Here is a 27987-nt window from a genome sequence, read left to right on the forward strand (position 1 = left end):
TTAACGATATTGTCAAACGAAACGATCGCATTAAATTGAGTTTGTACAGTATAAAAAAAAAAGATTGACATGTTGAATACGAGTTGTAATCTTTTTCTCAGATAATGTTAGTCCTAAAAACAAAACGATTCATTCGCAACAGTTGGTATCTCTAGAGTATAAAGAAGAAAAAAATGATAATAGCACGGAAAGCTTCAAGAGGCAAGCTAAACAACACTCGACTGCTTCAAAAAAAAAACGGTTATAATGATTCCGTTGGCAGAAAAGCCACCACCAGCAACGAAGAACTCGAAGAATTACTCCTGCTACTTGGGCTAGGGGCAGTCAGGGACTGTTCGTAGTGATTATTCTCGGTGACATTTCACTTCCATTTCCGGTAAACTAGCAAGCACCCTCCATCCTGCTACTAGTCACGATGATTTATTTATGAAACTTTGCAGCTTGCATCCACCCCGTCGTCAGTTGGGTGGATGGCTGCTGCTTACCTGGGTTTTGTTTTATGCATAGTTCCGTTGTTTTGTTGGTGTCGTTTTTTTTTTGTAAACTCACCTCGTGTACTGGCGCTACACGATTTTGAAGGTGCTGAGAGTAAGCTTGTTTTACGCTTCCGTAACTGAATATAAATAGAACATAACGAATTAGGCTGGGATGGAGGCGGGACGCAGTCGTGAGATTCTCCTCTTAACGAAATCTGATTTACATACGAACATAGGAAAGTTGGTGTTCGCGTTGAACCAAAGAGAAAAGAAGAAGAAAAAAACAGAAAATAAGTTCTTACTAAGTATACTTTAGTTTTGGCGACATAAATAATAAAAATAGCAAAATCTTTGCAAACAACAGAAAACTGATGCGCAGAAGGCATTGAAGTGGGACCTGAAAGTTGACGTTTTGAATTTTTGTTTCCGTACGTACCTTGCCTACCGTTTCCAAACAAAAACAAACACCAACGCAGGGGTGCGATTGTCAACGGTCACTTTGATGCCTTCGCCTTTGGATTGGTGTGTGTGTGTTTTTTTTTGTTATGACGAAACGAAACATGAACAAAAATGAGAACTTATTGATCATGCAAATTAAGCAAAGCTTTTGCCCATTCGGTGATGTCGGTGAAAAACGTTCAAAATGCAAAAAAAAACGGGTCTATCGGTTAAGCTTTCTTTGCACTGGTTACTGAGGGCAAATTAGATGGCATCGGAGAGGAGAAATGTTGACTGTTAATACGCAAAATAGTAAGTACAAGGGTTTTTTTTTATTCATTGTCAATGTGACGGATGTGGGATTACGTTGAGGGTTCACAGCGTCTCATCACCAACTCGACGGTTGCCTGTTGAAAGAAATGTTTGCTAGGGTTAGAAAATTTTGATTGGAATTGTTAAGAACAGTTCGTTAATCCTACACCGGAAACGGAAGCTCTCCCGACGGTACAAAGATTGATGCGTTAAAGCCCCTAGAAGTATACCTAAAATCGGATTTAATTTTTAAACCACGAACGCTGTACACACTTGGAAGCTGAAGGATGTTATTGCTTCCTAAATATGAAGGATTTTTTTATCGGTGCTGCTATTGTTAGTATGCTATGTGCTTTCTAGTTTGGTTAGGAAACTGCTTTATTTATTGCACTAGAAGTGGTGTCCTGTTAGTGGGAGGAAAGTGCCAGGAAAAAAAATCCAACAAAAAGGTGCGTTAGTAAAATTCGATTGCAAATACAAATTAAACTACATTAGTGGAACTTCATAAAACTTTGAAACTAGCATGTTTTGGTTTTGCTAATAGATGCGAAATAGATACTACTCTACAGCTTGTCTATAAATTACCGCTTAAAATTATGGTCTAATAGTATAAATTCAGGATGTATGGTCACTGCGCATTTGTTCTGTGGATAACGCAACCTACCTGAGTAAGCTTTCCCACCCCCACCTGAATTTGATATGCCAAAAATCTGTGATTCTAGAATCAGTTCTAGGTTTGTTTGAGTAATGGTGATTAAAATACGACCACTAGTCGAAAACAGCAAGACCGCAGCGAAGGACAGAGTACAAAGCATTGGTTCACTGTTTGCGCCCTCGTCCATTGATTCGTCGTCACCGATTGTTGTTAGAAACACCGTCGCGTGGGTTTCCTAGATTCTTTTTGTTCTTCCAGGAGTGTTATATTGTTGTATTTTTGTCTCGGAAGTACTAGGGTTGATTTGGGAATTTGGACCGTTAATGACATAACTTGATTGTGCTTGGATTTAGATCTCGGCTTGCCCAGTTTCTCACAAGACTATCCATTGTGAATAGCTATCTGACAACACCGGTTTGTGGTCAGCTGTCTGTCGCAGGTGACCAGTGATCTAACGGTGTACTTTGTCAACTGACCGAACATCACATAAGATGGAATAGGCTTTTTTAAACGTTTACAAATCAAACTAAGAATACCGGATGAAAATCTTTTCCACACTTCCATCTCGATAGGAATAATTTCTCCGTACTGCGACAAGGCTTTCCAATTAAAATCATCGTTAGCGACTGAAGGAAGATCATATACACGCATTTCTATGGCACGATCCTCCTCGTACAGTGGTATCTTGATTTCTCACATAGTGCATATTTTCGTTTCCAGTTGTGATTTAACTGTCTTGCGATCAGAAGAAAAATCAATTAACATTACGTCATTAGTTTTGTTAAGTTGAATCTCATACACTTTTTTCCGATCGAATAGGCTTCTCTGACGCCTTTCGTTTGACAGGTTTACTCGTCTCAAGTTCGTTTTATTATTTACAATATATTATTGTTGTTTGGTTCTGTCGTCCCGACAGTAAACGTTTTTCGACTTAGTTGGACGAGGTGCAAAGGTGAACTGAAGCTTTCGATTCTTCGTCTCTAGAATTTCGAACGGCGCCCGAATACTGAAGTGTTCACATTGAACATATTTAAATATTTTCGAATACACAATTGAATAATAGGAAATCAATTAATTACGATTAATTCTTTATGATAATTCTTTAAGTAACCCTTTATGCAGGGATAATGAATTCGATTAATTTTTCTTTACATTTCGTCATCATCTTCATTTTGAATACAATTATAGATGGATGCTCTTATTTCAACGGAAGTAAAATTTTAAATAGTTTTTTGGGATCGATTTTCGGTTCTTAAAAGGACCAAATAGCTGAATTTCTTCTAGGTTAAATAAAATTGGGTGCACATTTCTTGAAGACTTGAAAAATTCTAAACTTAAAGATTTGAAGTCTTGATAATTTGAAAACTGGAAGTCTGGAAGACTAGAGCATTTGAAAACTTGAAGACTTAAAGGCTCAAGTCTTGAAGACTTGAAAACGGTAAGACATTAGGACTTCAAAACTTGAAGATTTCTTCTTATTTTTAAGTCTTAAACTCTATCAGTCTTGAAGATTGAAAATTTGAAGTGCCGAAGAATTAAAGAATAGAAGATGTAAAGAATTGAAGATTTCAAAGCATGGAGATTTCAAGACTTAAAAATATGAAGATTTCAAAACTTCAAAACTTGAAGAATTGAAGGTTCGACTATATGATGTATTGGCGCATGAAGTCTCACAGACTTGAAGTCTAGAAATCTTGAAGACTTGAAATCTTGAAGATTCCAAAACTTGAAGAAATAAAGACTAGAAATTTTCAAACTTAATGTTCTGGCAAACTAAGGACATGAAGATTTGAAATCTAGTAAAGAACAAAAAATTAAAAATTTGGAGACCGATTGGTCATTTGGGTCCGTAATTTGGAGAACTTAAATAAATTTCGAATCTTGAAGTCCTAAATATTAGAGGCCTAGAAGACCGAGAAGATTTGTGAGCTATAGAAATATAATGAGTTGAATAAGCTAGACTAGAATACTTAACAACTTCTGGATTTCCAAACATAAATTCTAAAAGTCTTAAGCATGTAAAAATCTTCCGGTTTTTCTTAAGTAATGCAGGTTTTCTAATGCGAATTTTCGTTTTCTTATGGGAATTTTTGGAGTCTGAGCGAATTATAGAAGCTATGTGTTTTTCAAGCGAATTTCCGAAGTTCTACAAACAAGCTCCGCATGTTTCAGGCGGTTTTACATGCGGATTTCTGAAGTTATGCGTTATTTCTATGAGTTTCCGGAGTTGGGAGATGTTTTTACGTGGATTTTTCACGCAAATTTCAGAAATTTTGTGTTTTTTGTGCGAATTCACAAAACTATGGGGATCTTTCACACAAGCTTCCGAAGCTATACAGTTTTTCTATATACATTTTCGAACCTATGCAATTTCTTCAATGCGAATTTCCAAAGTTATGCGGGTTTTTATTCGAATTTCCTAAGCTTTAATTTCCAAAGTTGAGCGGTTTCAAAATTTTTGCCGTTTTTATGCAAATTTTCGAAATATGCGGAGTTTTTTTTGTGAATTTGTAAAAATTTTGCGATTTTTCTTTGCAAACTTCCGAAGGTAAGCTGTTTTCTCAACGCTTTTTCATTAAGTTATGTGATTCTTCGAAGTTAAATAAAATCCTTCAATACTTTTTGGCAAAACACGAGTGGCCCAAGGCTGTCGACTCTACCCTATTTGAAGACCTGAATACTTGAAGATTTGAAGACACGAAGTCTTGATGACTTGAAGACCTAAAGACTTGAAGATTTCAAAACTCCAAAACTGAAAGAATTGAAAACTTGAATACTTCAAACTTCAATACTTGATGACTTTAAGTTTTGGTAAATTGAGGAAATATGAAGATTTGAAAAAGTAAAGAAATAAAACCTAATAATTTGGTGAATTGAAGAACTTGAAAATTTTGAATTTTATATAAAAAAAATTGAAAACTTGAAAGACTTGTATGACTTCGAAACCTTAACGCCCAAAGACATGATTCAATTATTCAATTTGCTTTGAATATTCTAACCTTTTAAGGTTTGTGTGCACAAGTTCAGCACTATTTTATCGTTTGAGATCTGGAACGTGTTCTACACATGTTCTAGAGTAGCGTAGTTGGTAGAGTGTCTTCCCGGAAAGTAGAAGGGTGAAGGTTCGAAGCCTTCCCCTGGGCGATACTTTTTCGCAAATTTTTTAATTTTCGCTATTTCATGCATTTTTCACTTTTCTCCCTGTCTGTTGTTCTTTGGTAGTTGTGTGTAGAAAATTGAGTTCAAAACTCAATACTTGCTGTCTTATGCTCAACACAAACCCCAAAATAGTTACGAGGATCTTTTATACGAATTTCCGAAGACATGCAGGTTTTTATGCGACTTTCCAAATTGCCTATGTTTAGCAGTTTTTTCAGCCCAAATTTATGAACATATTTATTTTTATTTTTTTTTTGAGAATTTCCGAAATTATACGGATTTTGCTGAGAATTACTTAAATTATACGTTTTGTTCTGCGAATTTCCGGTTTTCGTGCGAATTTCCGAAGTTAAACCGTTTTTCAACGCAAATTTTTGAGGCAATGCATTTTTTTTTAAATGAATTTTAAAAGTTATGTGAATATTTTTAGGCAAATTTCCGAAGTTCGAAGGATTTTTTTATGCAATCATTCGAAGATATGAGGTTTTTTTTGGAGAATTCCCAAAGCTAAGTGGATTTTTTATGCGCGTTTCCGAGGTTATGCAGTTTTTCATTCAAATTTTAAAAAGGTGCCGGGGTTTTTTTTAATTAAATGGTTTCCATTCATAGGGATTCTCAAAATTATGAGGATTTACGAAAAAAAATTCTGAAGGTATACGGTTAGTTAAGCGCTTTTGCCTTTCTCTATTGAAAGGTATAAGAATTGCTGGAAAACCGACTATCGAACCGAGCCTCGAAGTGTTATATCAGAACTAATAGTAACAATTTTTGTTACGCTAGCTTATTTATGACTAGTTTGCAACCAGAAATTTGAGTGATTGTTACTAACATCTAACAACTTGCGTGACTCAAAAAACGCAGTTTCTATTAAGTGCTAAGTTGTCGTTACGTCGTAATGCCATACTGATAGAACTTATCTTTCCATAACTTGAAAATAACTTGTTTCCAAGTAAACTATTTGAAACTTAGTCACCATCGACATTATAAACATTGAATGAATCCAGAATACTTTTCTATCAGTTATAAAATGGTAGTAGAGTACTTGAAATCACAAACTTTATACAAGATACAAATTTCACAACGATTTTGTAACTGTCGAGCGGAATTCAATTTTAATCAACTGTTTTTTTAATGCGCCTTCAATCAAAATCTGTTTATTAAGATCTGAAAAATAAACAACAAAATAACCCTATGTTCCGAATGTTCAAAATGGATCCAAGAAGAACGATTTCTCAGTATTTTGAATTCATATATCATGATCCTAGTATTTTGAATTCATATATTTGGATCCGAATTCCGGTTCCGGAGTTATGGGGTGAAATGTGATAAAAACCGGAAAATATGTGTTCTAACTTTTCTCATAGATGGCGCGACCGATTTTCACAAACTTAGGTCCTGTGGTCCCATACGTAATTCCTGAATTTCATTCGGATCCGGAAATATAGGGTAAAGTGTGTTAACAATTTATACCATCACTGAAAAGGGCGAAAAAGCGTAAGTTTTCTAAATCGACCTCAAATCTTCTCCAATTGATAGTTTTCATCAGTAGACGGTCAAAGAAACCGATTTCCGTTATTCTTTTAAGATTCGAAGAAAATTATTTTGAAGAATACCACAGTATTATATATGATAGTATGATCGATATGAGGAAGGCATCATTACACCACTAGGTGGATTAAAACAGGTTTTTTATGCGAATTACCGAAATTTTTCGAACTTCCAAAGTTATGCGAATTTCCGACGTTAGACTGTTTTCTATTTATGTGGATTTCCGAGGTAACGCGTTATACGCATGCGGATTTTGGTGAGAATTTTCTAAGTTATGCGATTTTGCTGTACCGATTTCTGTTTTTTTTACAGGTTATGTTTTTATGCAGATTTTCGAGGTTATTTGGTTTTTTTTAATGGTAATTTCAGTTTTTTATGCGTTTTTATAAAGTTTGAAGTTCTTTTCATGGGGATTTTATAATGGAGAATTTGAAGTTATGCGAAGTTTTTTTTTGTATTGATGAGACTGAAGTTGTTGTTTTTCAACACTCACATTTTAAGTTGCCACCTACTGACTGCCACATACTATGTTACTCGGAGCAACCGCCTGACGTGCAGCCTACCAGGGATTGATACCCAGTCTCCGCCCGTAGGATCACAAAATTTAAAACGCAGTTAGAATCAAGAATCGGCGAGAAGTTTACACCAATTTTCTTCTCTACCGTTCGCCCGGTAAAGATATTACAAAATTACAATCGGGATGTCAAAAAACCGATCCAATTATCGAGCCGATTTTTTTGGATTATTTGGACTTTTCAAAATTAAGTGGTTTTTATTTAAAGGCTGTGCAATTCTTCGACGATATACGTTCTATACGAATTTTCCAGGTTATGCGTTTTTCTTCATAAGAATTTCCGAATTTTTCGAAATTATGCCGTTTTTTTTTTTGCAAATTATTGAGATTATACGGTTTTTATAAGCAGCTTATTGCGTTTCTCTTTTGCGAATTTCCGAAGTTCTGCGTTTTTTCTGTGAATATAATTGTAAATAGTTTTATGCGAATTGTAAATAGTTTTATGCGAATTGTAAATAGTTTTATGCGTAAATAGCTTTAAAATATTGTAAATAGTTTTATGCGAATTTCCGAAGTTATACGAATTTTTGTGCAAATACTCAAAGTTATGCAGTCTTCGCTGTGAATTTCCTAAGTTAAACGACTTTTCTATGTGCAGATTTCCTGGTATGCGTTTTATATAAGCGACTCCTAAGAGTTTCCAAAATTACGCGGATCATTTAAGCGAATTTCCGAAGATATGCAATTTTTCAAAGTGAAGTGTTTTTTTAAAACCAAATTTTTGAGGTTAGGCGGTTTTTTCAACGAGAACTTTTGAGGTTATGCAATTTTATTAATGCGAGTTTTATCATGAGAATTTCCAAAGTGCGAGTTTTTTTTGATTAATTTCAGAACCGTTATACAACTTCTTTTTCGAAGTTAGACGGTTTTTTTATTTATGCGGATTTTCGAGATAATGCGTTTTATGTATGCGAACTTTAGGCCAATTTTTTATGGTTATGCGAAAATTTTGATGAGAATTTCCCAAGTTTTGCGATTTTGCTATACAAATTTCCGGTTTTTTCGAGGTTATGTTCGTTTGCAGATCTGTTTTATTTTTTTTTTAATAAAAATTTCCGAAGTTATGCGAATCTTCGAACGTATGCTTTTTGAAGATTTTTGAAGAGATTCGGTTATTTTTCATGAAAATTTTCGAAGTTGAGCGCTTTTTAAATACAAATTTCCAAAGTAATCATAAAATTTTATGCGAAATTGCAGGATTATGGTTTTTTTTATAGGCGGTTCTGCGGTTTTTATGTGAATTTACGGTGCTTTGCATATTTTCTATGCGATTTTATGAAGTTGGCAGTTCTTTTTATGAGGATTTTTAATGCAAAAATTCGAAGTTGTGCGAAGTTTTATTTTGTTTTGTATTGATGAGGCTGGAGTTTGAAATTAAAATTTTTTTTGAGACACTCACATTTTCAGTCGCCAACTACTGACCGCCACATAATTTGTTACTCGGAACACAAGTCACGAGGTCACAAAGTTTACAACGCAGATAGAATCAAGAATCGACTTGATGTGTGCATCATTCCTATCGTTCGCCGGTAAAGATATTACAAAATTAAAATTGGGATGTCAAAAACTGATCCTATTACCGGAGCAAATTATTTTGGACAATGGAGAACTGATGTTAGATGAAATTTGGCACCGAATGGCGAACAGTATGATTGTTTACTTACACACTAACCACCAATTTTATAAAAAAAACTTTATGGAACTTTCACTTTTACTAATCGATTTCTAATACTCGAATATTAGAATGTTGGCCACTTAACGGGCCATTTGAATCATCGAGTAAAAATGTAAACAAAGTCAGTAGCTCGTCTGATCAGACACTGACTGCCCGAATTTTTTTTTTAAATAGATTTCACAGAGATGTTTTTTCCATGCCAAAGCCAACGTGTAGTTTATGTTTAAAAAGAGGTTACAAGAGGAGTTTAAATACTAAATACTTCAATCGAGTGTTTCTTGAAATAAAATCACTACTATTCTTCTTCATTTACTATAACTCAAAATTGACATTAACGATTATATGTCCGATAAAATAAAATTAAATTCCTCGTCCCGTCGGCGCATACTCAATTCAAATCAATCCGTATTAATTCGCACAATGCCCTCCCATAACCAATTAGAATCTCATTTAGTATAGATTAGCTTGAATCCGAATTGATAAATAGAGCTGCGAAGCAACGCTTCCCTTCAAATTTCGACAGTAGTGTCCCAATGGAAACTACCGGGAAAAACAGAAATCAATTACCAAAACAATGCGACTGAAAAGTTTCCTGCTGGTGCTGTTGGCCGCCGTTGGTTTCCGGGAGGTGCTAAAACTGGCTAATCGCCTTCGCATTCGAAAACAAATTTTCACACACCAAACCTGCTTTCTAGATAGTCGTCGCCCAACAATCGCGAACGTCAACTCGAAGAGCAACGCCTCAAACTACACGATCACGTCAGCAGTCCGGACAGTTGGTAAACTCGAATCAACGAATGACCACAACGCCACCGGTGAGTGTGGGAGCGGTTCAAGTGATTAATTTTCTTTTAATAAAATTTGCAATCTATCATTTACCTTGATGTCCCAGAGGATCACAGCGAAATCGACCGCCACGCCACCGACCGTGAGTTTAGTACAATTGAAATGAGGTACTTTCTTTTAATCGAACTTTTATCTGTCATTTACTGATTGATAGAGAAGCACAACTAGAACGACGCGAGCGCTCGTGGTAAGTTGAAGTAAAACAAATATCTTTTCCTGTGTGTGCTTGTTTGTTTCCTCTCCAGCTACTGTCAATCGTGTGGAGATGAAACTGTGCAAAGACTACTAGATTTTTGACAAAAGCTCAGTTGCATTGAATGAGATTTTTTCTCTCTCTCTCTCTCTTTCTCTGTTATTAGACAACACGGCCATTGTATTTCACTATACCAGCCAAGGTGATAGACTGTGTAGTTTTCATGATTGTTTGATAATGATATCAAGCTTCATTTTCAGAGTACGAAAGGTCAAAGTAACGCACCGTTGCGGGTGACTATTCGATCGCCATATCCGGCTACAACTACCAAGGTCATAAGGAACTGACACTTTTCATCGATTATGTCATTGAATTAGTTGTTTTTGTTTTCAGAAACACATAACAAATATAACCACCCGGAAGAGCCCATGGACCTTAATGGTAAGTTCATAACCACCGTTACCATTCATATGATAAATAAATCGACTTATAACGTGTCAAATTTCGCAGTACTACGGACCGATGGTAGGACCAAAAACTTAGACCGTTCAGGTTGAAAAATCAAATCTTTGTATTTCCCTAGTTTCCTCTAAACTGGCCACCACAATATAACAGTACGAATGGTACAACCGACTTGAGCGCAGATAATGCAACATCGTCCGATGTAACGCTTCTTGACGTCACTGAAGGGATCGAAAACTTCGACAGCAATTTTACCAGTGTGACGGAAAGCGTTGCTTCCGAAGATGACGAAAACGATAGATCTTGGTCGGAACCGAACGCGAACGTGATAGACGAAAACGAGATCACGACGAATGGCACCACTGCTACTGCTGCCTCTAGTACTACTTCTTCTACTACTACAACCGCTACCGCTACTGCAACTACAAGAAAGAAGCTGAAGCGTCGCATAACTACGCAAGTGACAACCAGAGTTCTGCGGAAGCGTCTAAAAACTACGGTCGCCGGTTACCAGGCATCTAAGAAATGAGAATGGATTGAGCTATGGGGAAAAAGCAGTACTCTGACTTGGTGTATGTCTTCTCATTGGAAGCTACAATATTAGTAATTCGTAAATTAGTTACTAATAAAGTTAATACAGTATTTGTCAGATTTTTTTTGTAAAGTCCGAGATAAATCTCCGTCTCCCTCGTGCGAAATATCGTATTGAGTGAGAACTACGACTTAAATATAAACTAATCTGAACATTTTTCGAGATATCGAAGTGGGAACATGACTCCAAAATGATTACTAAGTACGCGAATTGTTTGAAGTCGTTTTCCTTTGCATCCATGAAAAATTACCCTAGCAAAAGCAAATTGTATCTCCGAGAACAAAAGTGACATTTCGGTGCAGTCGCTCATTCTTAACAAGTTGCAACAGAAAACACCAACAGTTTGTACTAAAATATAGACACCAATTGACCAATTGACTTGACGCCTTCGAGGTATGCTTCTGACGAGGTTTTCATCGTAGCTTGTAAGAAGAGAGCGTCAAACCTCCCGGATATTTCACGGGAGAGCTGCTTCTTGTTGTGAACAGGCATTTGCTCTTCATTAAAGCCCAACAATTTTCGATATGGTTTACCAGTGCACTGCTGAACGGAACTGTTTCTCAACTAGGCATTCGAACTCACGTTCAAACACCCGGGCAAACAGTGGATATGTTTTGAACACGTACAGCTCGTTAAGTTTTCAACAGATTTTCAAGAATCTTCAAACTTATTGCTTAGGCTGTGAACCATTTCGCGGTAAATTTAAACTTTTGGTTAAAATCGGACACTCGAGTGGTTACTTTGATGCTGTCAAAAATAACCCTGCTCGAAAGCATGGTTATTTTTGACAGATCGATGGTTATTTTCCAACACACTGAAAAAAATCTTGCAATAAAAATTCTAATATTAATTCTTTAGTTGAAATTATTTCCAGTGGAAAACTAAACCCAAATAACTTTCCGTCTGTCAAATTTTGAAATGGGCCGCCGTTTTAGTTAAATTTAACTACTCGACACAAAATAACCACTCGTCAGATTTCTAAGCGGTTTTCCCAAAGTTCTTCAATAATTTTTCTGAGTAGTTTTTTGAGAAGTTTTTCAAACAGTTCTTTGTACAGTTTTTCGGAGCAATTTTTTTAGCAGTTTTTCGTGAAGGTTTTCGGAGTATTGTTGACAAACAGCTCTTGCAAACAGATTTTCGAGCAGTTTTTTAGCAGCTAATGAGTTGATTTTGCAAGTAGATTTTTTTAGCAAAGTTTTGAAGCAAGTTTTCCAGTAGTTTATTCTAAGCAGTACTTTTGAGCATTGCTTTGGAGTAGTTTTTCAAACAGTTTTTCTCGTATTTTTTTTGAGCAGCTAGCAAGTTTTCGAGTAGTTTTTTCAAGTAATTTTTCCAAAATTTAACAAGTTTAAAGAGTAGAATTTTCAAGCAACTATTTTGAGAAAAGTTTTCGAGTAGTTTTTTTTCTAAGCAGTTCTTTTGTGCACTTTTTTTCGAGCAGTTTTCGTGCAGTGTCCCGATTTTTTCGAGCATATTTTGAGTAGCTAGCAAGTTTTAGGAGTTGATTTATCCAGCAATTTTTTCTAGCAAAGTTTTCGAGTAGTTTTTTAAGTAGCTTTCCAGTAATTCACAAGTTTCAATAGTAAATTTCTCAAGCAGTTTTTTCGAGCAAGTTCTCGAGTAATTTTTTTTTCTGAGCAGTTCTTTTAAGCAGTTTTTTTTGTGCAGTCTTTCCGTGCAGCATTTTTGACGAGCAACTTTTATGGGCAGTTCTTTCGTTCAATTTTTCGATATTTTTTCGAGTAGTTTTTAAAGCCAATTTTATGCGGTTTTCAAGAGGTTTTCCCAAAGTTCTTCAATAATTTTTTTTAATAGTTCTTTGGGAAACAGTTCAAACAGTTCTTTCGAATAGTTTCTCGAGCAGCTTCACGCGCAATTTTCTAAGCAGTGTTTTTTAGCAGTTCTTTGATCAGTTGATAAACAGCTCTTTCAATCAGTTTTTCGAGCATTTTTTTAGCAGCTAAAGAGTTGATTTTGCAAGTAGTTTTTTTTTGCAAAATTCTGAAGCAAATTTTTCAGTAGTTTTATCTAAGCAGTTCTTTCGTGCATTTTTTTCGAGCAGTTTTCGTGCAGTGTCTCGATTTTTCGAGCATATTTTGAGTAGCTAGCAAGTTTTAAAAGTTGATTTTTCCAGCAATTTTTTCTAGCAAAGTTTTCGAGTAGTTTTTTTTAGCAGTTTTCCAGTATTTCACTAGTTTCAAGAGTAAATTTCTCAAGCAGTTTTTTCGAGCAAGTTCTCGAGTAGTTTTTTTTCTAAGCAGTTCTGTTGTGCATTTTTTTCCGAGCAGTGTCCCGATTTTTTCGAGCATATTTTGAGTAGCTAGCAAGTTTTAAGAGTTGATTTATCCAGCAATTTTCTCTAGCCAAGTTTTCGAGTAGTTTTTTAAGTAGCAAAGTTCTTCGATAATTTTTTTGAGTAGTTTTTTGGGAAGTTTTTCAAACAGTTCTTTCGAACAGTTTCTCGAGCAGCTTCACGCGCAATTTTCTAAGCAGTGTTTTTGAGCAGTTCTTTGATCAGTTTTCGGAGCAATTTTTTTAGCAGTTTTTCGGAGCATTGTTGACAAACAGCTCTTGCAATCAGTTTTGCAAAACAGTTTTTCTCGTCGTTTTTTTTTTGAGCAACTAGCAAGTTTTCGAGTAGTTTATTCAAGTAATTTTTCCAAAATTCACCAAGTTTTGAGAGTAAAATTTTCAAGCGACTATTTTGAGCAAACTTCTCGAGTAGTTTTTTTTTCTAGCAAAGTTTTCGAGAAGTTTTTTCAAGTAGTTGTTTTAGCAGTTTTCCAGTATTTCACTAGTTTCAAGAGTTTTTTCGAGCAAGTTCTCGAGTAGTTTTTTTTCTAAGCAGTTCTGTTGTGCATTTTTTCGAGCAGTGTCCCGATTATTTCGAGCATATTTTGAGTAGCTAGCATGTTTTAAGAGTTGATTTATCCAGCAATTTTTTCTAGCCAAGTTTTCGAGTAGTTTTTTAAGTAGTTTTCCAGTAATTCACAAGTTCCAAAAGTAAATTTCTCAGGCAGTTTTTTCGAGCAAGTTCTCGAGTAATTTTTTTTTCTATGCAGTTCTGCTTAAAAGTTTTTTTCGTGCAGTCTTTCCGTGCCACATTTTTGACGAGCAACTTTTATGGGCAGTTCTTTCGTTCAATTTTTTTATGTTTTTTCGAGTAGTTTTTAGAGCCAATTTTAAGCGGTTTTCAAGAGGTTTTCCCAAAGTTCTTCGATAATTTTTTTGAGTAGTTTTTTGGGAAGTTTTTCAAACAGTTATCTCGAACAGTTTCTCTTAATTTTTGAGTCATCTTAGGGTCATTTCAGAGTTATTTTAGAATCGTTTTACAGTTATTTCGTTGTTATTTTAAGGTAATTTTAGAGTAATTTTAAAGTCATTTCAAAGTTATTTTTGCGAAATTTAAGCGTCATTTTAAAGTCGCTTTCGAGTCATTTTAGTCTTTGTTAAATTTTTAGCCAATTTAGAATAATTGTAGAGTTATTTTAGAACCATTTTACAATCAGTCCAGAGTAATTTTAGAATCATTTAAGAGTCAGTTTACAGTCAGAGGAAAGTTATTTTAATTTCAATTTAGGACCATTTTCTAGTCATTTTAGAGTCATTTAAAAGTCATTTTAGAGTCATTCTCGAGTTATTTTAGAGTCATTTTGAAATTATTTTGGAGTAATTTTGGAATCTTTTTAAAGTCATTTTAGAGTTATTTTATAGTGACTTTAAAGTCGATTTAGAGTCGTTCTAGAGTCATTTTAGAATGATTTTTAAGTCATTTTAGAGTCATTTAAAAGTCATTTTAGTGCTATTTTAGAGTCGTTTCTGAGTCATTTTAAAGACACTTTAAAGTAAAAAATGACGTCATTTTGAAGTAATTTTAGTATAATTTAAGAGTTAGTTTAGAGTCATTTCAGAGTCATTTTAGAATTATTTTACAGTCATTTCATAGTTATTTTTGCGAAATTTAAAAATCATTTAAAAGTCGCTTTCGAGTCATTTTAGTCATTGTAAAATTATTAGCCAATTTAAAGTCATTTTAGAGTTATTTTAGAATCATTTTTCAATCAGTCCTGAGTAATTTTAGAATCATTTAAGAGTCAGTTTAGAGTCATTTTAAAGTCACTTTAAGAGTCATTTTTGAGTCAGGGTAAAGTTATTTTAAAGTCATTTTAGGACCATTTTCTAGTCATTTTAGAGTCAGTTTATAGTCACTTTAGAATAATTCTAAAGTCATTTTAGAGTCATTTCAGAGTTATTTTAGTCATTTTGAAATTATTTTGGAGTTATTTTGGAATTTTTTTAAAGTTTTTTTAGAGTCATTTTATAGTAACTTTAAAGTCGATTTAGAGTCGTTCTAGAGTTATTTTAGAATCATTTTTAAGTCATTTTAGAGTCATTTAAAAGTTATTTTAGAGTCGTTTCTGAGTCATTTTAAAGACACTTTAAAATAAAAAATGACGTCATTTTGAAGTTATTTTAGAATCATTTAAGAGTCAGTTTAGAGTAATTTTAGAGTCATTTTTAAGTAGTTATAAAGTTATTTTAGATCCAATTTAGAGTCATTTTACAGTAATTTTTGAATCATTTAACAGTTATTTAGAGTTATTTCAGTAATTTTAGTCATTCTAGAGTCACTTTTGAGTTATTTGAGAGTTATTTTAGAATAATTGCAGAATCATTTTACAGTTTTTTTTCAAGTAATTTGAGAATCATTTAAGTGTCAGTTTGGAGTAATTTTTAGAGTCATTTTTGGGTCATTGTGAAGTAATTTTTGAGTCATCTTAAGATCATTTAGGGGTTAGCCAAATTTTGTGCTAGGGCACATAACCGTTTTCATTATTTTTACGTTTCGTCTTTGACTCATCAGTGCAGAGCAGTTCAAATTGAACTGCTTAGTGCTAAACTCGGCAGTTCAATTTGAACCGCTAAGCAGACGTAAAGTTTCTGCTACTTACAGAACACTTTTTGTTTTGCAACGAAGTGCAATGTCTTTTCTGACGTGCCGAACGAAAACGTGTTTTCGACTATTTCTGGCCGATGCAGGTATGGTCGTTTGAACTGCTCTGCACTGATGAGTCAAAGACGAAACGTAAAAATAATGAAAACGGTTATGTGCCCTAGCACAAAATCTGGCTAACCCCTAAATGACCATACCTGCATCGGCCAGAAATAGTCGAAAACACGTTTTCGTTCGGCACGTCAGAAAAGACATTGCACTTCGTTGCAAAACAAAAAGTGTTCTGTAAGTAGCAGAAACTTTACGTCTGCTTAGCGGTTCAAATTGAACTGCCGAGTTTAGCACTAAGCAGTTCAATTTGAACTGCTCTGCACTGATGAGTCAAAGACGAAACGACACTTCGTTGCAAAACAAAAAGTGTTCTGTAAGTAGCAGAAACTTTACGTCTGCTTAGCGGTTCAAATTGAACTGCCGAGTTTAGCACTAAGCAGTTCAATTTGAACTGCTCTGCACTGATGAGTCAAAGACGAAACGTAAAAAAAAAACATCTTAAGATCATTACAGTCATTTTAGAATTTTTTTTACAGTTATTTCGTTGTTATTTTACAGTCACTTTAGAGTCATTTTAAAGTCATTTCATAGTTATTTCTGCGAAATTTAAGGGTCATTTAAAAGTCGCTTTCGAGTCATTTTAGTCATTGTAAAATTTTTAGCCAATTCTTAGTCATTGTAGAGTTATTTTAGAATCATTTTACACTCAGTCCAGAGTAATTTTGGAGTCATTTAATAGTCACTTTTGAATCATTTGAGAGTCATTTTTGGGTCAGTGTAAAGTTATGTTAAAGTCATTTTAGGGCCATTTTCTAGTCATTTTGAGTCATTTTATAGTCACTTAAAAGTCATTTTAGAGTAATTCTAATGTCATTTTAAAGTCATTTAAATGTCATTTTAAAGTCATTTTAGTGTTATTTTATTATTTAGAGTAGTTTTGGAATCTTTTTAAAGTCATTTTAGAGTCATTTTATAGTGACTTTAAAGTCGATTTAGAGTCGTTCTAGAGTCATTTTAGAATCATTTTTAAGTCATTTTAAAGTCATTTAAAAGTTATATTAGAGCTATTTTAGAGTCGTTTCTGAGACATTTTGAAATTATTTTAGAGTAATTTTGGAATCTTTATCTATTTATCTATTTTAGAGTCGTTTCTAAGTCGTTTTAAAGACACTTTAAGGTAAAAAATGACGTCATTTTGAAGTAATTTTAGAATCAGTTAAGAGTCAGTTTAGAGTAATTTTAGAGTCATTTTTTAGTTATTGTAAAGTTAGTTTAAAGTCATTTTAGAATTATTTTACAGTCATTACATAGTTATTTTTGCGAAATTTAAGAGTCATTTAAAAGTCGCTTTCGAGTCATTTTAGTCATTGTAAATTATTAGCCAATTTAGAGTCATTGTAGAGTCATTTTAGAGTTATTTTAGAATCATTTAGAAATATTTTACAATCAGTCCAGAGTAATTTTAGAATCATTTAAGAGTCATTTTAGAATCATTTTTAAGTCATTTTTGAGTCTTTTTAGAGCTACTTTAGAGTCGTTTCTGAGTCATTTAAAAGACACTTTAAAGTAAAAAATGACGTCATTGTGAAATAATTTTAGAATCATTTGAGAGTACTTTTAGAGTCATTTTTAAGTTATTGTAAAGTTAGTTTAGAGTCATTTTAGAATTATTTATCGTCATTTCATAGTTATTTTTGCGACATTTAAGTCATTTTCGGGTCATTTTAGTCATTGTAAAATTATTAGCCAATTTAGGATCATTTCATAGTTATTTTGGAGACATTTTAGAGTTATTTTAGTCATTTTAGGATCATTGGGGAGTCTTTTTTGAGCCATTGCAAAATTATTTTAGTCAGTTTTCAGTCATTTCAGAATCATTTCACAATCGTTTTATAATTATAACAGAAATTTTAGAGTCCTTTCATAGTTATTTGAGTGTTATTTTAGAATCAATTTAGAGTCAGTTTAAAGTTAGTTTAGAGTCATTTACGAGTCATGTTTGACTCATTGTAAGGTCATTAGGTTTGATTAGGTTTATTTCAGAATCGTTTTACAGTCATTTTAGAGCTAATTCAGAGGTTTTTGCCTTTCTTTATAGAAAGGTATTAGAATTGCTGGAAAAACCGACTTTCGAACGGAGCCTCGGAGACCCATAGTGTTATATACCATTCGACTCAGTTCGTCGAGATCGGAAAATGTCTGTGTGTGTGTGTGTGTGTGTGTGTGTGTGTGTGTGTGTGTGTGTGTGTGTGTGTGTGTGTGTGTGTGTGTGTGTGTGTGTGTGTGTGTGTGTGTGTATGTGTGTGTGTATGTATGTGCACTTTTCGAAGATATTTGAACGCGCTCAATTTTCTCAGAGATGGCTGAACCGATTTTAACAAACTTGGGCTCGTTTGAAAGCTACTGTCGGGCCGTTGATCAAGTTCGAAGATCAAATGGTTGTGACTTTTGGTTCCAGATATATGATGATATAAGTGACGTAACCGACAAAACACGTTGATTTTAACCGCTCTTATATATATAAGGGTGCCAAAATTTTGGGATCAACTCTATTTTCGTAAAGTTCTAGTGCTCAAAAGTTTAAGCACCTCGAAAAAAGCCTTCATGCAAAATTTGACCTAAATCGAACATGCTTAAGGGGTGCTGCCCGGTGGTAAAGATTTGACAATTTTCGATCTTGAAAAAGCACCACAGGGGGGAGTACATGAAATTTCCAAATTCGAAAATTTTTTTTGATGCCAAAACTCTTAAAACTGCATAAAACATCGAAATTTAGTGTCATCTCAATAAAAAAATTTTTTTGAAAAAATCAACGTTCTGGGACATAGAAAAATTTTCATATTTTTTCAAAGTCCCAAAAAGTCGATTTTTTCAAAAAAATTTTTTTTCGAGATGACACTAAATCTCGACGTTTCATGCAATTCTAAGCCTTTTGGCATCAAAAATTTTTTTTCGATTTCGAAAATTTCATGTACTCCTCCCTATGGTGATTTTTCAAGATATATGAAAATTTCACTAAGTGGACTAAGAAGGCTTTTTGCCTTTCTCTATAGAAAGGTATTAGAATTGCTGGAAAAACCGACTTTCGAACGGAGCCTCGGAGACCCATAGTGTTATATACCATTCGACTCAGCTCGACGAGATCGGAAAATGTCTGTGTGTGTGTGAACGCGCTCAATTTTCTCAGAGATGGCTCAACCGATTTTAACAAACTTGGGCTCGTTTGAAAGCTACTATCGGGACATTGATCAAGTTCGAAGATAAAATGGCTGTGACTTTTGGTTCCGGAGATATGATTGTATAAGTGACGTAACCGACAAAAAGCGTTGTATTTGAACGCGCTCAATTTTCTCAGAGATGGCTGAACCGATTTGAACAAACTTGGACTCGTTTGAAAGCTACTGGCGGGCCGTTGATCAAGTTCGAAGATCAAATGGTTGTGACTTTTGGTTCCAGATATATGATGGTATAAGTGACGTAACCGACAAAACACGTTGATTTTTACCGCTCTTGTATATATAAGGGTGCCAAAATTTTGGGATCAACTCTATTTTCGTAAAGTTCTAGTGCTCAAAAGTTTAAGCACCTCGAAAAAAGCCTTCATGCAAAATTTGACCTAAATTGGACATGCTTAAGGGGTGCTGCCCGGTGGTAAAGGTTTGACAATTTTCGATCTTGAAAAAGCACCATAGGGGGGAGTACATGAAATTTCCAAAATCGAAAATTTTTTTTGATGCCAAAACTCTTAAAACTGCATAAAACATCGAAATTTAGTGTCATCTCAAAAAAAAATTTTTTTGAAAAAATCAACTTTCTGGGACTAAGTCCCAAAAAGTCGATTTTTTCAAAAAAATTTTTTTTCGAGATGACACTAAATCTCGACGTTTCATGCAATTCTAAGCCTTTTGGCATCAAAAATTTTTTTTCGATTTCGAAAATTTCATGTACTCCCCCATATGGTAATTTTTCAAGATATATGAAAATTTCACTAAGTGGACTAAGAAGGCTTTTTGCCTTTCTCTATAGAAAGGTATTAGAATTGCTGGAAAAACCGACTTTCGAACGGAGCCTCGGAGACCCATAGTGTTATATACCATTCGACTCAGCTCGACGAGATCGGAAAATGTCTGTGTGTGTGTGTGTGTGTGTATGTGTGTGTGTATGTGTGTGTGTGTATGTGTGTGTGTGTATGTGTGTGCACTTTTCGAAGATATTTGAACGCGCTCAATTTTCTCAGAGATGTCTCAACCGATTTTAACAAACTTGGGCTCGTTTGAAAGCTACTATCGGGACATTGATCAAGTTCGAAGATAAAATGGCTGTGACTTTTGGTTCCGGAGATATGATTGTATAAGTGACGTAACCGACAAAAAGCGTTGTATTTGAACGCGCTCAATTTTCTCAGAGATGGCTGAACCGATTTGAACAAACTTGGACTCGTTTGAAAGCTACTGGCGGGCCATTGATCAAGTTCGAAGATCAAATGGCTGTGACTTTTGGTTCCGGAGATATGATTGTATAAGTGACGTAACCGACAAAAAGCGTTGTATTTGAACGCGCTCAATTTTCTCAGAGATGGCTGATCCGATTTTAACAAACTTGGGCTCGTTTGAAAGCTACTGTCGGGCCGTTGATCAAGTTCGAAGATCAAATGGTTGTGACTTTTGGTTCCAGATATATGATGGTATAAGTGACGTAACCGACAAAACACGTTGATTTTTACCGCTCTTGTATATATAAGGGTGCCAAAATTTTGGGATCAACTCTATTTTCGTAAAGTTCTAGTGCTCAAAAGTTTAAGCACCTCGAAAAAAGCCTTCATGCAAAATTTGACCTAAATCGAACATGCTTAAGGGGTGCTGCCCGGTGGTAAAGATTTGACAATTTTCGATCTTGAAAAAGCACCACAGGGGGGAGTACATGAAATTTCCAAATTCGAAAATTTTTTTTGATGCCAAAACTCTTAAAACTGCATAAAACATCGAAATTTAGTGTCATCTCAATAAAAAAATTTTTTTGAAAAAATCAACGTTCTGGGACATAGAAAAATTTTCATATTTTTTCAAAGTCCCAAAAAGTCGATTTTTTCAAAAAAATTTTTTTTCGAGATGACACTAAATCTCGACGTTTCATGCAATTCTAAGCCTTTTGGCATCAAAAATTTTTTTTCGATTTCGAAAATTTCATGTACTCCTCCCTATGGTGATTTTTCAAGATATATGAAAATTTCACTAAGTGGACTAAGAAGGCTTTTTGCCTTTCTCTATAGAAAGGTATTAGAATTGCTGGAAAAACCGACTTTCGAACGGAGCCTCGGAGACCCATAGTGTTATATACCATTCGACTCAGCTCGACGAGATCGGAAAATGTCTGTGTGTGTGTGAACGCGCTCAATTTTCTCAGAGATGGCTCAACCGATTTTAACAAACTTGGGCTCGTTTGAAAGCTACTATCGGGACATTGATCAAGTTCGAAGATAAAATGGCTGTGACTTTTGGTTCCGGAGATATGATTGTATAAGTGACGTAACCGACAAAAAGCGTTGTATTTGAACGCGCTCAATTTTCTCAGAGATGGCTGAACCGATTTGAACAAACTTGGACTCGTTTGAAAGCTACTGGCGGGCCATTGATCAAGTTCGAAGATCAAATGGCTGTGACTTTTGGTTCCGGAGATATGATTGTATAAGTGACGTAACCGACAAAAAGCGTTGTATTTGAACGCGCTCAATTTTCTCAGAGATGGCTGATCCGATTTTAACAAACTTGGGCTCGTTTGAAAGCTACTGTCGGGCCGTTGATCAAGTTCGAAGATCAAATGGTTGTGACTTTTGGTTCCAGATATATGATGGTATAAGTGACGTAACCGACAAAACACGTTGATTTTTACCGCTCTTGTATATATAAGGGTGCCAAAATTTTGGGATCAACTCTATTTTCGTAAAGTTCTAGTGCTCAAAAGTTTAAGCACCTCGAAAAAAGCCTTCATGCAAAATTTGACCTAAATTGGACATGCTTAAGGGGTGCTGCCCGGTGGTAAAGGTTTGACAATTTTCGATCTTGAAAAAGCACCATAGGGGGGAGTACATGAAATTTCCAAAATCGAAAATTTTTTTTGATGCCAAAACTCTTAAAACTGCATAAAACATCGAAATTTAGTGTCATCTCAAAAAAAAATTTTTTTGAAAAAATCAACTTTCTGGGACTAAGTCCCAAAAAGTCGATTTTTTCAAAAAAATTTTTTTTCGAGATGACACTAAATCTCGACGTTTCATGCAATTCTAAGCCTTTTGGCATCAAAAATTTTTTTTCGATTTCGAAAATTTCATGTACTCCCCCATATGGTAATTTTTCAAGATATATGAAAATTTCACTAAGTGGACTAAGAAGGCTTTTTGCCTTTCTCTATAGAAAGGTATTAGAATTGCTGGAAAAACCGACTTTCGAACGGAGCCTCGGAGACCCATAGTGTTATATACCATTCGACTCAGCTCGACGAGATCGGAAAATGTCTGTGTGTGTGTGTGTGTGTATGTGTGTGTGTATGTGTGTGTGTGTATGTGTGTGTGTATGTGTGTGCACTTTTCGAAGATATTTGAACGCGCTCAATTTTCTCAGAGATGTCTCAACCGATTTTAACAAACTTGGGCTCGTTTGAAAGCTACTATCGGGACATTGATCAAGTTCGAAGATAAAATGGCTGTGACTTTTGGTTCCGGAGATATGATTGTATAAGTGACGTAACCGACAAAAAGCGTTGTATTTGAACGCGCTCAATTTTCTCAGAGATGGCTGAACCGATTTGAACAAACTTGGACTCGTTTGAAAGCTACTGGCGGGCCATTGATCAAGTTCGAAGATCAAATGGCTGTGACTTTTGGTTCCGGAGATATGATTGTATAAGTGACGTAACCGACAAAAAGCGTTGTATTTGAACGCGCTCAATTTTCTCAGAGATGGCTGATCCGATTTTAACAAACTTGGGCTCGTTTGAAAGCTACTGTCGGGCCGTTGATCAAGTTCGAAGATCAAATGGTTGTGACTTTTGGTTCCAGATATATGATGGTATAAGTGACGTAACCGACAAAACACGTTGATTTTTACCGCTCTTGTATATATAAGGGTGCCAAAATTTTGGGATCAACTCTATTTTCGTAAAGTTCTAGTGCTCAAAAGTTTAAGCACCTCGAAAAAAGCCTTCATGCAAAATTTGACCTAAATTGGACATGCTTAAGGGGTGCTGCCCGGTGGTAAAGGTTTGACAATTTTCGATCTTGAAAAAGCACCATAGGGGGGAGTACATGAAATTTCCAAAATCGAAAATTTTTTTTGATGCCAAAACTCTTAAAACTGCATAAAACATCGAAATTTAGTGTCATCTCAAAAAAAAATTTTTTTGAAAAAATCAACTTTCTGGGACTAAGTCCCAAAAAGTCGATTTTTTCAAAAAAATTTTTTTTCGAGATGACACTAAATCTCGACGTTTCATGCAATTCTAAGCCTTTTGGCATCAAAAATTTTTTTTCGATTTCGAAAATTTCATGTACTCCTCCCTATGGTGATTTTTCAAGATATATGAAAATTTCACTAAGTGGACTAAGAAGGCTTTTTGCCTTTCTCTATAGAAAGGTATTAGAATTGCTGGAAAAACCGACTTTCGAACGGAGCCTCGGAGACCCATAGTGTTATATACCATTCGACTCAGCTCGACGAGATCGGAAAATGTCTGTGTGTGTGTGTGTGTGTGTATGTGTGTGTGTGTATGTGTGTGTGTGTATGTGTGTGTGTGTATGTGTGTGCACTTTTCGAAGATATTTGAACGCGCTCAATTTTCTCAGAGATGTCTCAACCGATTTTAACAAACTTGGGCTCGTTTGAAAGCTACTATCGGGGCATTGATCAAGTTCGAAGATAAAATGGCTGTGACTTTTGGTTCCGGAGATATGATTGTATAAGTGACGTAACCGACAAAAAGCGTTGTATTTGAACGCGCTCAATTTTCTCAGAGATGGCTGAACCGATTTGAACAAACTTGGACTCGTTTGAAAGCTACTGGCGGGCCATTGATCAAGTTCGAAGATCAAATGGCTGTGACTTTTGGTTCCGGAGATATGATTGTATAAGTGACGTAACCGACAAAAAGCGTTGTATTTGAACGCGCTCAATTTTCTCAGAGATGGCTGATCCGATTTTAACAAACTTGGGCTCGTTTGAAAGCTACTGTCGGGCCGTTGATCAAGTTCGAAGATCAAATGGTTGTGACTTTTGGTTCCAGATATATGATGGTATAAGTGACGTAACCGACAAAACACGTTGACTTTTACCGCTCTTGTATATATAAGGGTGCCAAAATTTTGGGATCAACTCTATTTTCGTAAAGTTCTAGTGCTCAAAAGTTTAAGCATCTCGAAAAAAGCCTTCATGCAAAATTTGACCTAAATTGGACATGCTTAAGGGGTGCTGCCCGGTGGTAAAGGTTTGACAATTTTCGATCTTGAAAAAGCACCATAGGGGGGAGTACATGAAATTTCCAAAATCGAAAATTTTTTTTGATGCCAAAACTCTTAAAACTGCATAAAACATCGAAATTTAGTGTCATCTCAAAAAAAAAATTTTTTGAAAAAATCAACTTTCTGGGACTTAGAAAAATTTTCATATTTTTTCTAAGTCCCAAAAAGTCGATTTTTTCAAAAAAATTTTTTTTCGAGATGACACTAAATCTCGACGTTTCATGCAATTCTAAGCCTTTTGGCATCAAAAATTTTTTTTCGATTTCGAAAATTTCATGTACTCCCCCCTATGGTGATTTTTCAAGATATATTAAAATTTCACTAAGTGGACTAAGAAGGCTTTTTTTAGATTAGCATCACTGTTCTCATACAAATAGGCAACGCAAATGTCAAGCACTAGTTCGAAAAAATGATGCTGACTGTGTGACATAAACACTGAAGCATGCTTTTGTGAACTACTCGAATCAATCTGAATCAATTGGTGTCAAAATTAGTATCCGAAATTATTTAATAAAAGTATGAAACATATTTTCATGAGACTGTTATGAAAGAAGAGAAAGGCATTATCACACCACTAGGTGGATTAAGAAGGGTTTTTTATAATAATTTTAGAGTCAGTTTAGAGTGATTTAAATTGATTTTGGAGTCATTATAGAGTAATTTTAAAGTAATGCCAAATGTCTTGGAAATGCATGGAGCGTAGAGACATGGTGTAATCTAAAAAAAAAATGGAGAGAAAACGACTTTGGGACTTGTAGAATTTGAAACCGCGTAACTCAGAAAATCCACGCAGAAAAAAAATCTCAAAACAAGAATTTTTGTTTATGTCAAATGTCTTAGAAATGCATGAAACGTTGAGATATGGTGAAATCTAAAAAAAGCGAGCTGACTTAAAAAAAAATTCGGGAACACCAGACAGAAAATCTAAGCTCTATATGCATGTTTTTTTTAGAGTGCCCAATCGATTATTACATCATCTTTAACACCGTTCGTTCGGAAAACTAACAGTTCCCGGTCACCATTATTCGAAAAAATGCATTTTAAGTATTCGCTTTTTCAAAAAATCAGTCGTGAATTGAATTACAAAACAAATAGTTTGCCATACCAAAGATAAGTGCATATTTTCATCCAAATCGTAGTATGCGGAAGTCTGATGCGTTGTCACTCATTTCAGGAATCGATCTCTACTCTCTGAGCTACGCTACGTTGGTATATGTATAAACACATTCCAGCAAGCAACCCGATTAAATAGCACTGAACGCGTGCATGATACTGTGAACGCTCCGGTTGAAGGTCATATTGGCTCATTGTCTGTCAATCTTGTATATAAGATCTTCATATTGTTTTTTTTTAAATTGAATACTTTTCTCTAACTAATTTAACTATAGTTATTATACAGTGTAGGTAGTATTTTTATCAGTTGAAATTTATTATTTCATCGTAGTTACTTCAATATTAAACATGCATTTTCTGAACCGAAATTTAACCTACTCTAAAGAATTAATGGAAACTCCATGTTACGCATCAAATAAATCAAACCGATTTATTTGCTTCTGTTTCAAAAAAGGGTTAAAACACCAGATCAATAATTTTTAACCTAATGCTAAGGATTGATATTTATTATAATATGAGGGATTTCTAAAGGTTTGGCAGCGGTTTAAATATCATCTACGGCTCCGTGATGCCTGTGTTTTGTTAGCATGTGTGAGGGTTAGAAGAGAACAAACAGAAAAAAACAACGTTTCATTTAGCACTAATGAACAGTTGAACTCGAATAGTATTATCCTATAAACCACATCCTATCTCAGCAGGGACAAACTATTCTACGAAAAAAGCCACTCCCCATCCAAACAATCAATTGAAAAACAAAACCGAAACGTAATTAACTTTTTTCCTAGCACACTCACACACTATTCTAGAGAATAAAACCAACGTCACTAGATAAAAAAGTCTAAATGCCAAAAATAAAACTCACCAATAAGTTCTCTTCTCGGCCAGATGCTGCAGAACTTTCTGAACGATTTCCGAGCTGGTATTTTGACCACCCAAATCTAAAAACAAAAAGCAACCATACCCATATAACAATCGTCAAGTTAAAAAAAACGCTCGCTTGCAAACAACCAACCTGGCGTGTGGATTCCGTCGACGTCGATGGTCTTGTGAATCGCATCCGAGATGCTATCGGCGTGATACCGATGACCCAAATGGTACAGCATATCGACGGCAGCGTTCAGCATGGCCACCGGGTTGGCCACGTTCTTACCGGCGATGCTGGTGCCGGTGTTGCGAGTACCCGGTTCGAAAACAGCATACTGCCGATAGAAACAAGAGACAATGTATCCACAAATCTAAAACCCAAACTCAACCAACACCTACATGATCGCCATAGTTCCGGCCGGAGAACAAACCAGCTCCACCGACCAAACCGCACAGCACATTAGACGTGATACTGCCGTACAGGTTGGTCGTGTTCATCACGTCGAACTGGTGCGGGTTGGAAACCAGCTGCATACAGCAATTGTCGATAATCATATCGTTATGCTGAAGGTCCGGGTAGTCTTTGGCAACTTCGCGGGCCATTTTCAAAAACATACCGTCAGCCAGCTTCATAATGTTGGCCTTGTGAATGGTCGTCACCTTCTTGCGGTTGTTGTTGCGAGCAAACTCGAACGCGAATCGTGCCACTCGGGCCGCATTCTCCGCCGTTATCACCTTCATACTCTCCACCACACCGCGTACGCTCTCGTGCTCCAGCATGGCATACTCGCCCTCCGTATTCTGTCGGACGATGACCACATCCACGTTCTGATGATGGGCCGGAATGGCATTGAACGACTTGCAGTGCAACACATTCACGAACAAATCCAGCTCGTTCCTTAGGGCCACATTACGCGAAATAATTCCGGTCGATTCGGACTTCGTTTCAATGTTACCCTTGATGGCCACACCGTTCCGCTTGATCGATGTGATTGCGTACTCCAGGTCTTCGTTTCCTTCGCTTGCCGGATCAATATCCACGATTTCGAAGTCAACCGGTACACCGGCAAACCGAAACACCTCCCTAACGTAATTCATCAGTTCCGGGCCGATACCACCGCCCGGTAGCATGGTCACCGTATGTCGTCCACCATACTGTGCCACCGGAACCTGCTCCACCTTACGCTGGATCGGATTCTTGTGCTGTAGCTCGAATGCAGACACGGCACAACCCTAACGAGATGAAGAACATGATGCGTAAAAATAATGACGATCATTTGAAGGTGATATCCAGTTGAATATCCAATGGCCGAAGGTTGGAAGAATAATTATTATATAACTTTAACAAGTGGTAAATCCTGAATTGCCGTTTTCGAGCAGAACTTACCCGTTTTATTAGTGGCGTAACCACATCCTGACTGAGACGGAACAAACGAAGTGCCATGTTCGATTATGTGCTTTTTGAATGGGTGAAATTTGCGAATTTGCTTTGCACAAGAACCCTACCGTCCTAGGGCACAACGAACTTTGAGTAAAAACTATAAAAACACCACCCGTGTCAGAAAA

General features: G+C 35.6%; 2 protein-coding genes across 8 annotated transcripts; one reads left to right on the forward strand and one right to left on the reverse strand.

The window, feature by feature from the left end:
* LOC131428383 (isocitrate dehydrogenase [NAD] subunit gamma, mitochondrial) lies at positions 1-27985 on the reverse strand. Of its 7 annotated transcripts, none has more exons than XR_009229371.1 (8): positions 27809-27985; positions 26821-27654; positions 26570-26756; positions 26420-26495; positions 1500-1630; positions 1394-1444; positions 913-1321; positions 1-691 (listed from the first exon to the last, which is right to left on the reverse strand). XR_009229371.1 is itself a non-coding variant. In XM_058592301.1 (5 exons), coding segments are annotated over exons 1-5 (1155 nt in total). In that variant the 5' UTR covers positions 27866-27984; the 3' UTR covers positions 1-690. The 7 variants fall into 7 exon arrangements, 2 of the variants coding, with proteins under 2 accessions (XP_058448284.1, XP_058448282.1); XR_009229370.1 differs by having other exon boundaries at positions 1394-1456; XR_009229372.1 differs by lacking the exon at positions 1394-1444 and having other exon boundaries at positions 1457-1630.
* LOC131428384 (uncharacterized) lies at positions 9532-10923 on the forward strand. Its single transcript, XM_058592302.1, has 8 exons — positions 9532-9652; positions 9730-9765; positions 9838-9870; positions 10043-10078; positions 10137-10208; positions 10270-10317; positions 10387-10401; positions 10460-10923. Exons 1-8 carry the CDS (start codon positions 9635-9637, stop codon positions 10865-10867), a joined length of 666 nt encoding a protein of 221 aa, XP_058448285.1. The 5' UTR covers positions 9532-9634; the 3' UTR covers positions 10868-10923.
* Positions 27986-27987: the final 2 nt, after the last annotated feature.

This window comes from Malaya genurostris, chromosome 2, assembly GCF_030247185.1.
Source record: "Malaya genurostris strain Urasoe2022 chromosome 2, Malgen_1.1, whole genome shotgun sequence".
Lineage (NCBI taxonomy): Eukaryota > Metazoa > Arthropoda > Insecta > Diptera > Culicidae > Malaya > Malaya genurostris.

Bases quoted from the DNA above. Each gene is read 5' to 3' on its own strand.
- LOC131428383 (XM_058592299.1), bottom strand. From the start codon at position 27,865: ATGGCACTTCGTTTGTTCCGTCTCAGTCAGGATGTGGTTACGCCACTA. The intron at 27,655-27,808 runs GTAAGTTCTGCT...TCATCTCGTTAG, and splicing joins TTACGCCACTAATAAAACGG to GGTTGTGCCGTGTCTGCATT. The intron at 26,757-26,820 runs GTAGGTGTTGGT...TTCTATCGGCAG, and splicing joins GCCGGAACTATGGCGATCAT to TATGCTGTTTTCGAACCGGG.
- LOC131428384 (XM_058592302.1), top strand. The intron at 10,079-10,136 runs GTGATAGACTGT...CTTCATTTTCAG, and splicing joins ATTTCACTATACCAGCCAAG to AGTACGAAAGGTCAAAGTAA. The intron at 10,209-10,269 runs GTCATAAGGAAC...TTTTGTTTTCAG, and splicing joins ATCCGGCTACAACTACCAAG to AAACACATAACAAATATAAC.